The 11478-nt window shown below is 38.8% G+C and overlaps 1 protein-coding gene across 4 annotated transcripts in view; it reads left to right on the top strand.

The window, feature by feature from the left end:
- The first annotated feature begins 1398 nt into the window (after nt 1–1398).
- The window catches only part of LOC139979219 (uncharacterized), a 34605-nt gene continuing 24525 nt past the window's right edge, over nt 1399–11478 (top strand). For 2 of the 4 annotated variants that reach the window (XM_071989976.1, XM_071989973.1), the window contains exons 1-11: nt 1399–1527; nt 3319–3483; nt 3872–4081; nt 4528–4807; nt 5066–5152; nt 6119–6188; nt 6823–6893; nt 7807–7871; nt 8211–8452; nt 9537–9702; nt 10229–10366. In XM_071989976.1, the coding sequence (XP_071846077.1) occupies nt 3361–3483; nt 3872–4081; nt 4528–4807; nt 5066–5152; nt 6119–6188; nt 6823–6893; nt 7807–7871; nt 8211–8452; nt 9537–9702; nt 10229–10366 (1452 nt within the window). In that variant the 5' untranslated portion in view covers nt 1399–1527; nt 3319–3360. Of the gene's footprint in view, nt 1528–1777; nt 1970–3318; nt 3484–3871; nt 4082–4527; nt 4808–5065; nt 5153–6118; nt 6189–6822; nt 6894–7806; nt 7872–8210; nt 8453–9536; nt 9703–10228; nt 10367–11478 lie in introns of those variants that run through there. The other 2 variants (XM_071989975.1, XM_071989974.1) reach the window with 2 other exon arrangements.

Genomic DNA, 11478 nt, shown 5'->3' with positions numbered 1-11478 from the left:
TTTACAATTATTTTACTAATAATGTGGGATATTTTCGAAATTCCTGAACATTTTGACGAATCGGGGACATTTTCGGGGACACTTGTTCATCGGGGACAGCACACTGTAATCGGGGACTGTCCCCGAAAATCGGGGACGTCTGGTCACCTCGGGCCTATGAGCTCACTACGGAAACACACACGTATATAGACTACTAGGCTGTTCTGTGTTGAATGTACCTAACACAAGAAACACATCGCGATTGGTCGCGTAGGCGTAGCAAAACATGTTGTAAGTTTCAGTCAAAATGCAAATTGTTTCTAAATACTGTGATATTCATTCTGCCATTCACGTCACTCACGTGTGAATCATTTCGGAACACAATCCAGGGATTAGGGATAACCATGTGAACATAAACTGAACGTAGCCTCCGCTTGTGAGTGCCGCGGAGACCGTTTAATTAATTTGCCAACCCGTTTCCACATTTGACAATACAGAGACAGTGGCGTTTTTTGCTCTGCTGCATGGGTCAAATTCTTTTTTAAGGCATTGTTCCCATGGAAGTGATTTTCATTTTGGCCACCCAATTTCGCAGATAGAGAATTAGGTAAAAGGTAAAGAATAAAAATTGCATAAAAACCATGGTAATATGCACATAGGCCCAGCAACATATTTAGTGTGCATTCAAGTTTTTTTTCTCAGTCAATAATTCCATTTGGGGGGGGGGCAAGTGGGGGGCGAGCATTTCAACTGGGGGCTCCCGCCCCCTGCTCCCCGCTGGCTACGCCACTGGTCAAGGGGGGCCAGAATGGTCTGTAGGGCGCTTTCGACACTATCTAAGCGGAGCGCCACCACAGGTTGGCGCGGAGCGTACAGGAATTTTTTGAGTAAAGATACTTCCTAGATTGCCGGAAATAACCCTTTCCTGGCCTTGCTAATTTGCAGATAAACAAAGAATAAATAGGTGTCATCGCCAACAAAATGTGACAAATGTCAATAGGTAGATGAGAGCGCAATCAAAAAGTAAATAATCTCGAATAAGTCAAAAGTGGTAAAAAGCTGAAAAGGGCGCCAGCAGTCCATTTGAGTCCGTCAGGGAAGGGGGGGGGGGGGCATCCGCCCCCTTGACTGTATGGACGCTCCGCCACTGATGGCGACCGTGCCTTTCCATCAGCCGGGCCCAAGCTCTGGAATGGTCTGCCCATATCTGTGCGGAGTTCTCCCACTCTCAGTCAGTTCAAGTCTTGTTTGAAGACTCATTTTTTCAAGTTGGCGTTCTAGGGGTTGTACAGCGCTATTGAATACTTCGTAGATTTTAGCGCTTTATAAGTTCATTTATTATTATTATTATTACACATCTGTCTTTGCAGCCGGGGACCTTAAAAAATGCATCGGGACCGTCAAACTGAATTGTACATTTACAGTGCTAACAACCCACCCGGATATGACGTCCAGTCTACCGCTGAAACGAATGACCTTAACCACGTGACCTCTTCCTTTGTACTTCACATTGCAGCAGTTTTCGATCTTCGTTTGCACATCGGAAAGGTAAGTAGAGATGCGTTCGCCTCAAACTGGCGACGGATTTTACCAATATTTGATTGTTATATGATATCGAATCTTTCAATCCAGAATATACATAAACTTCTGCTTTTTATTAAATGCAGCATTTTTATGCTTTAGGTTCTCGTAAGGATGTAATTTCAGTATATTATTCATCACTGCACGTGTACTTATCGTAATCAGTACTAATAATAGTTACTCATTGCGTATTCGATTCACACATATCTCGTTAGCCCATACCATCGCAATGACTAACTCCATTCAGCGTTACGATTAACACTCACCTCTGCGTGTTGCTGAGTATAGGCTGTATTGTGTGTATATATATCCTAGGTTTAAATGTCAACACAACAACAAAACTCAGCTCAGTTGCGGAAGCGTGGTTTGCAAATCAATCCACATCTTTCAGTAACGGCCTAACCATATGGTAAATTTTCTTTCTGAACTGAGACTTTGAACGTTGTTATTATATTGATCACAAACAGCATTTTTAACTATGGCCGTTTTTCAAATGTAAATGATTGTAAGAAGCATAATGTAACTTGCCTTAGGCTTATCGTGACGTTAGCCTAACGTTACAACTTGGACAAGTTAGACATTTTCACTTAGGCTAAGGCGAGACCCAAGCTTTAGGTCTAACCTTTGGCTTTGTGTAAGGCTAGCAAAATAGTAATTGTTCTTGAATCTATCAAATAGGTCTAGAATAGTCTATGTCTACATTATTCAGGGCTAAAACAAGCACCGATTGTGGTGGTTCAGTGCTCGTCAACAGTTTTGTCAATAGGGATTTTGTCAGAAGGAGCAAACCAAGTTTTGATGACAGACGATCCTAGCCCTATAATAACAGCGGAAATGTGGACAGTCAAGCACAGTTTGTTTACACACATTACAATTAATATTAGTCTATCCCTAAACTAGGTGCTGCAGTTTTTGTAGACAAAAATTTAGCTTAATTTCCCTTCCCCATTTTTACAGACCTGTTCCTTTTCCATCAGAACAGAGTTTGTATAGAATGTGCATTTTAAGTCTATCAAGGTGTAGTGATGTTTGAATTTTGGCCTAGCCCAGTAACACAAATTATGACTGCACATCATAATTTTAGGCAAATTCACATTTCATCATGAAGCATTCATGGATTTGCCTTATTAATGGATGGAAGGAATTATATTCTTTTAGGATTCCATTCCCCCTCTCCCCCCCCCCAAAAAAAAAAAAAAAATATGGGAAAAAGAACAATCCCACAATTTATTTTGAAGACATTACCTCCAAAGTCTAGGACTTTTTAGCCTTGATAGGGTTGGATTTTGAAACATTGCCTCTATATTTAAAGCAACTACTGTAAGCTAGTCCCTCTGGATGGCATTAGCAATATAGCTATCTGCATCATGGTTGCTGCTGTGATCAGATTACTTACATTATGTATAACTGATTTCCAATCAGGTTTTCTTTGCTTGATCAAGTTTTGACTCGTCATGTACTCTGTATACTGTGCAAACTAATGACAATTGTTTTTTTAGTGATGGATCATTAAAGTATTTTAATTCCTGCATCGTCTCAGTTCAGTCTTTGAGGAGCTCAGAGATTACATCCTACTGAAGATGTCACCTATTTTGTTTTATCCTCAGACTATTACTCTAAGTACAATTACTGTAATATATGCTTGAACATACAAAGTGGTACCAAGGACCACATATTTCAGAGAGCTTTCAACCCTTGAGCACTGCAGAGTTCTATATAGCCAACATGCCACATAGATTTTTTTTCTCTTTTCCTCAGCTTTAATTTGTATATACCTTGTATATACTGTACAGTTCACAAATGGTTTCAACAAAGAGTAATACCAAGGGCGGAGGCCCTAGGGATAAAGGCTCACAACAGAAAGCACAGAATGTGAAATCCCCCACAATTCCTGTACCCGCAGAGCCCCCAGCCGGTAAAAAGGTAAGAACCCAAGGAAGGGATACTTTTAAAGAGACGCACACCCCTACCATCATTAGTAATGTGAGAGAAATAAGAAATAACTGTCATGAACACCCTCCCCAAACAGCTCAGAAATATCTTCTTCCATTTGGGGGGATATCACAGAACTAGTATTTCTTCACACACAAGTTTATGCAAATATGGCATGGACTAAAACAGTGTTATTAAATTAGTGACAGGTGAAATTTTGTGTTTTGGTGGGTAGAAGGTTAGTCGTGTTCGCCAATTACAAGTAGTTTTTAAGAAAGTTTGTGGAGGCCTGCTACCACCCTCGATATCCACTTTAAAAGAGCTGTCAACAGCCATGTTGCATCTGACCAAGATTATTCTATCTCATTTTGATTGTTAGGCTACAGCAGAACAGATTCGACTGGCCAACATGATATATTCAGACAGTACTGAAATGGATAACGACAAAATCAAAGAGCAGGTCCAACAGATAAAAGAGCTGACAAATAGAACAGAAGATGAGATTCTGGTCGTCCTGTACGATGCAAACTACGACACAGAACAGGCCATCAACATGCTCCTAGAGAGGGATGAAACTGAAAACAAATCCGTGAGTATGACTGCCAGAAAGAGTTACAAGTCACTGAAGTTAAAAGTTGGTAAAGACATTCTCCTCATCCTTTTGTGGAAGAGGGAGGAAGAATATTTCAAGGAACGACTGATGCAATGCAAAGTGAAGCAATCCAAGCATCTAAACAGAATTCAAATGCTCCTTACTACTCCTGCCAGAAACATCCAAGAGTAAGACGAGGTCCGTGGAGACGTGTACTGATAAAAGCAATAGCGGCCACTCGTCTCACAGTTTAGTTCTTTCTCGTAGTAACAATGGTGTTAATTGGCTGAAAGTGTGGTACTTTGGCCCTATAAGGAGGTGTTTTCTTCAATTGACCTTGTTTGATGATGAGTAAGAACCCCAAATATTTATAACCACAGGATATATAGTGTTTCAAGTGATATCCTGTATTTAAAATTGTTACAATATATGTCTTTGTACAGATTGATGGTTGGGTGACCACAAGCAGCAAGAAAAGTAAGCTCAGGAACCAACAGGGAGGTTCTGGCAAGGCTCAGCTGGACTCCCCGGACCTAGACATCAGTGCCCGTGGGAGTAAACCAGACAGGGAACGGGGGAGGGGTGGCCGTGATCGTGACAAAAATAATGACTCTGAAAGCAGGGACAGAGGACAGGATCCAGATAGGCGCCGTGACAGGGAGGGTGGTTACAGAGGAAAGGGAAGAGGTGGCCGTGGCCCCCTGCCTCCTCGTATGGCAAGAGGTAAGTGAAATTTTCTGTAACTGATGTTGCAGGAAATAGTTTTTTCTTGAAGAGGGAAACCAAGGAAAGGAGAGAGTATTACTTGTTCTCCTTGCAGTGCTTTGAGAAAATCATACTTGGTGGTGAGGGGTAAGGGTCCCAGGAACTGTCTGGAAACTATATATGCTATGAAAGTACACAGAAACACTTTTGTTCCAAAGTCTTTTAAGATCTCTATGGTGCACAGACAGTATTTTGGTACATCTCTTTTTTCTTCAGGAAAGGGTAGAGAATACGATGGAGGTAGTCGTGACAGGTACAGAGGAGACCGAGACTTCGGCAGAGGCAGGGGACGAAGGAACGGTGGTGAGTTCTATTCACATAACTTAGGCACATAACTTTAGGGTGATGTAGTGAAACTCATAACTTAAAAATCAAGATATGATAAAAAGTTTAATGAGAGTGTTGTTGTGTTCATGCTGCATGTAATAGCTTTGGACTTTATTTTAATGTACAATCACAATCGTTTTGCTTTTTGTCAATGATATTTTAGAAATTTTAGTAGCTTTTCTCAAAGAATAAGTCCCATGTGTCATTGAGGATATCGTATCCTTTATTAGAAGCACAGATCTTGTCGTTTTCACAAACGTTGGCGGTGTGCTTCTCAAGACTTGCAACAAAAGTGAAGAAGGAATATTTTACTTAAAGTTGTTTGTACAGTGTTTCCCTATATCGAACATTCTACCGTTGATATGAAATTTTTATCATCTTTCAACAAAATATAGAATATATGATTTTTGGCTCCATGTTTGAACTTCATGGCCATAAATGAAGTTTTGATTGGATTTAATGCTGAATACCAAATTAAAGTAGAACTTTATACTGCCGGCCAAGATGACATAGAGAATGGAGGTCCAGAGAAAGTCCAAACATACATCTGTTGCAGATTGGCAACGAATTTAGCTAGCGATGGGCCTGATGATGTCCAAGGGAAGTTGCAGTTGACAAGCAGCATTTTCAAATGACGGTGTAGACCGTTGGTGATAAATTCGGTCCTTTCGGGGCAATGAGCCAAGAAATAACTTAAAAGAAATATTACTTTGTGAAAATATCACTTATTAAAGCTGGCATACAATTCTTTCAATCAGAATTTTCCTCTGAATAGAATTATAATCTATAAATATTGCTTCGTTGGAATAAAAGGTTTGTTTTCTGATGGATCCTAATCACTCTGTCTGCTCTTTGATTGAAATGGGAGGTATTGCTGTCCAGAGCTGTTAAGATCTCTCCACTCTTTAAGAGAAACGGTTCACTCTGTGCTTTCTGTTTCAGAAATGAACGGACCAGCAAGAAGCAGCAGGGGCGGCGGAGCTCGATCCTTTACAAATTCCAGTTTCACTGAGTAAGTATTTCTTTCTTTTGAGAATGTTGGTACTTTGTTGAAGTAGATTAAGTAAAGGTGTACTCCAATGCAGTTAGATTGTTTGATGAACTTGCAAGTCATATTCGTTATGCTTTCCATTGGAATATTCCAAATATATTAGTTTAGAGAACTGAGCAAATCTTTATGATTAAAGTGAGAAATTAATGAAGGATTTAGATTGAGTTAACATGGCCAGTATGTGTGGTCCACTTAGGTTGTTTATGTAGACGCAAAATTAATCTGTGACTCCCACAACCATCGAAACATTTATAAATTTTTCCTTTGTGGAAGGGGGGGGGGGGGGAGTGTGAGGTTATTTTGTCATTTTATCTTAATCTGTAGTTCATATTGAATATATGCTTTGGACAGAAGTTGTTTTGCACTTTGCCGGTTATTGACGACTTACTTGAAAACCCTCTGGCCTATTGTTGTAAATGAGAAGAGATTACACTTTTCACAGGCCAAATGGTTTTTTGAGTCAAGTTAGTAACAGCATTGCTAGTCTTAGGCTTATCGGAGACTCTCTTAGTACTTGCGAAGGGTTTGCATCATCTCTAAGGTGATGTAGCTTTGTGAAGAGATAAATAAATCTTTTCCTCATCTTTCTTTACAGCAACAGCAAACCCGTAGAAAACGATGCCTTCAATTCTGGAGATAACGTGTGGAGAAATCCTCCTGAAGAGAGTAAGTCGCTTTATTTTGATAGTGATATGGTTCTAAGATAAATCGATCTATGGATTGATCTAGAGAGAGAGAGAATGAGAGTGAATGCTGAAGCATTTTACTGTATGTTTTGTTTTGCAGCATCTTAGCATTTAAGAAATGTCATATTTCTGAACTGTTCCTGTAGGATAAAGTTGATGATTACATCAACACCCTTATTTAGGCCCCTTTATTCAACCCATTACTTCATTTCTTTTATGGATATCAAAAAGATGTTCTTTCAAACATAATATTGAATGACAGGATAAGCTTCATACTTCCATATCCAACATTTTAGAGCTTTTGATAAATTAAAGTAAGGGTAACATTTGGTTGACCTGCACGTTTAAATTGTTTGATAGTTGTTAATATATTGTCTTTTATGATTTTAATGATGTTAGCTGTATCTTTTCATATCTGTAGTTTGTAACTTTTTGAACAAATGTGTATTTTGCTTGAATTGGGATCTTGTAAAATATTGACTTACTTGCTTTAAAGTATTTGCTTTAGATGTACTAAGTTTGAAACTGGACTGACCTGACAATGGTTGATTTCTGAGGTCAGTATTAAGTTGTAGAACATCAGTGCATGGCAGTATTATAAAATGTACAGAAATAGGGATGGTGGTTAAGATGAGGGGTTACCCTAGAGCAGACGTGAAGTTGCATCTTCCACAGAAGAAACCTAACAATTTGCTGGAAACCAGCAAAGATGTAAAATTTTCAAAGCAAAAGGAAAGGCAAACTCTGGGGTTTTCTCAGATTTCTGGGCAATATATTACTTAGGATGTTGAGTATCTGAAACTTTAGCTGATCTACTTTCTTAGTCTTGGTAACCCGTAGGTGAAATTTTGTGTCGTTACTAGACGCTAATCTCTGAATATTCTTTAACACAGATTGGGATGACGTTGAACAATCAGCTAGGAAGGAAGACTGGGGTGCCGAAGAGTGGACGGGAGATGTAAGTCTACCCATGCTTCAAGTTTTACAAGGATATGTACATGTTACGGAGATCAACTATCTTTAGTACAAAGTTGATCTTAGCTCTTTGCTTGCTTCTTTCTGGGCTTTCATCACCATTTGCAGTGATGTTGGCATTGTCAATTGGGCCACTGACATTTGTTTGTCCTTGACAAATTGGGCAAATTGATCATTTCTTTAATCTTTAGTCAATTGTAGGTGACAATGTCAATGTTAGTTAAATGGTGTGTAATATGTGGGAGTTGCGCCAATCGCTGACTATCAGGTGATATTTTTCTAGAGAAATTAAAAAAACAACTTTATTATCTTGTCATACTAGCTGACCCATTCGCAAGTCTTTACTGCCTCTGCGGCTGATGAGGTTGGCGCCAATTCTATCGACGCAGCGCCACCGACGTCTGAACCGCCACTAACGACCTCCCCGGCAGCACCGTATGCGCCAGGGCGTAGTAGCCAAGAGGGAAGTGCAACTTTTGGTGGAAGTGACACTTTCCAGTCCACCTCCATCTACACTACTTCAGTTTCCCAGCAGAACACAGGAATGCCTGAAATGACTCGCAGGTAACGATGGGGTATACTTCCTCACCTATTAGGGAAGGAGAGAGGGGTGGGTGGGGGAACAGGAAGGGGGGAGGAGGTAGAGGGTAAACATACCACAGTATTGTGTCAGAGTTTGACATTACTTTTACTCTTCAATCAATAAAGAACATAGAAATTCTAAAATGACTTTAAGTAGGTGCTCGAGAGTGCATTGAATATGATCTCAACTAATAATGACACAACATGAAAAGCTGGAATAACTGTTTCCAACCAATTTCATTGAAGAAAATGGCATTATATATTTTTTGCATTGTTTTCAATTTTATGTTTAAAGGGATGAAATCATAATAACAGAATAAAAAAGAACAATTCTAGATGTGTAAAAATTGGCTAGAAAGTTGAAATACAAATTAGTATCTCTTTGTCTTACAGTCATTATTTTGTGACAATCATTGTTCTGACTAGTTCACCTGGTAAAATAAACTGACTGTAGCAGTATTATATTGTTTGGAATGACCATGATCACCCGCTTATGAAATCATAATAACAGAATAAAAAAGAACAATTCTAGATGTGTAAAAAATGGCTAGAAAGTTGAAATACAAATTAGTATCTCTTTGTCTTACAGTCATTATTTTATGACAATCATTGTTCTGACTAGTTCACCTGGTAAAATAAACTGACTGTAGCAGTATTCACTGAATGTTGTACTATCCATTGATGCGGTTTCTTCGCTTCAGTTTTCCATGCCCTTGAATTGAAAAATCAGTCTACATGGTTAGAAAATAGGAACCTTCTATCCCATCTCAGTTGTTAACTCTTTTATATATCCATTGCATTAACTTTGTTACATAGTCTCAGTGGTCCTGGGTTTGCAGAGTGCTTGCATGCTTACCAGGAAATTTAATGCGGGACAAAGCTCCTGTCGATGTCACAATCAAATTTATGAATTATATATTGTTTTCAAAGTTGATGTGACTTACCTAAACCATCACACAGGTCCAAAAAATGTTATGGACATTGTTAGTTTTTATAATTGTCTACATTTTTGTCCCATTTGTAGTAAGTTAAGACTAATGTCTGATTTTGTTTTTTTTACTTGCAGCATTGACATTGCAGAACTGTTTAGGAATTCCACACAGCATTCTGCCTCGCAATCTACCCTCCCCGTCTCCTCGAACAAAGAAGATACCAGCATCTTCAGTCAGTTCCAGACCTACCAAACACCCCCTACGATCCCCTCTGGAGAACCACCCAAGCCCTCTTCGCAGGTAAGAAACTGACATCGTTGAGTTTCCTCCATGGTCCTAACACGCAGCTGTCCAATGTTTAAATGATAACTTTGTGCAGAATTTGAAGTTTGATGTAACATAGTCCAAGACAATAGAAAACAATCGGTGTGCTATTAATGTTTCTACATCTATCTATTGTGGTTTCCAAAAATATTCACCTTTTAAACTACACCAAAGCTTTGGATTTCTTTGTTTTAATCTACATTGATGTTGAAGTCAGTTCCTCAATGCAGGCCTAAATATTATAATAACTTGATGAAAACATGTTTTTTTTTTACTTCCATCATAACAACAAGAAGCACCCTCATGTCTCATCTTTTATGCACATTATTGCCAAGAGTCAAAATACACAGTGATTTAGTCATACTGGCCACCTGAATATTGTCACGTTAGATAAGACTCGGCTGCCTTAGGGTATGAACTGATGTAAACTAAAAGATGTTTTCCATATTTGCCATTCATAGTCAGGTAATTGCTTGCATTTGGATTTTGTTGTTTTTGATAGATGAGTGCTGGTACCGGCCAGGTCCAGTCATCTCTGAGCAGGGCTCCCCAAATGCCAAACAGCCAACCATCGCAACAACCTCGGACCCATCATCAACCAAAACCTACCCGGAAAAAACTCCCCCCTGGAAACAGCAAGGTGAGTAATCAGCAGTGTGGGGCTACATCTTTAACTGTAGAGTTTATTCACATTGTCTGGTTTCTACCTTGTTTTATTTCTAAATAAAATAAAACTGTTAGCAAACTGCTTATCCACTAGAGAGCCTGTGTAAGAGAATTTGTAAAAGTAAATTAGTAAAAATAAAAAAAGTAAAAAAGTAAATGTTTAATTTCTAATAGAAAATGGATTAGAAACTATTTATCAGGATTATCAAGGTACTAACAGTGTGTGTACTTCTTGTATAGCTAGCACGTTTATGTAGGTACTAACAGTGTGTGTACTTATTGTATAGCTAGCACGTTTATGTAGGTACTAACAGTGTGTGTACTTATTGTATAGCACGTTTATGTAGGTGTACTTACTGTATAGCTAGCACGTTTATGTAGGTACTAACAGTGTGTGTACTTATTGTATAGCTAGCACGTTTATGTAGGTACTAACAGTGTATGTACTTATTGTATAGCTAGCACGTTTATGTAGGTACTAACAGTGTGTGTACTTACTGTATAGCTAGCACGTTTATGTAGGTACTAACAGTGTGTGTACTTATTGTATAGCTAGCACGTTTATGTAGGTACTAACAGTGTGTGTACTTATTGTATAGCACGTTTATGTAGGTGTACTTCTTGTATAGCTAGCACGTTTATGTAGGTACTAACAGTGTGTGTACTTATTGTATAGCTAGCACGTTTATGTAGGTACTAACAGTGTGTGTACTTATTGTATAGCTAGCACGTTTATGTAGGTACTAACAGTGTGTGTACTTATTGTATAGCTAGCACGTTTATGTAGGTACTAACAGTGTGTGTACTTATTGTATAGCTAGCACGTTTATGTAGGTACTAACAGTGTGTGTACTTACTGTATAGCTAGCACGTTTATGTAGGTACTAACAGTGTGTGTACTAATTGCCTAGCATGTTTATGTAGGTACTAACAGTGTGTGTACTTATTGTCTAGCATGTTTTTGTAGGTCCTAACAGTGTGTGTACTTATTGTATAGCAGGTTTATGTAGGTACTAACAGTGTGTGTACTAATTGCCTAGCATGTTTATGTAGGTCCTAACAGTGTGTGTACTAATTGCCTAGCAT

This window comes from Apostichopus japonicus, chromosome 13 (genome assembly GCF_037975245.1).
Source record: "Apostichopus japonicus isolate 1M-3 chromosome 13, ASM3797524v1, whole genome shotgun sequence".
In the NCBI taxonomy this organism is placed as follows: Eukaryota; Metazoa; Echinodermata; class Holothuroidea; order Aspidochirotida; family Stichopodidae; genus Apostichopus; species Apostichopus japonicus.
This window is presented reverse-complemented; position numbering and strand designations above follow the sequence as displayed.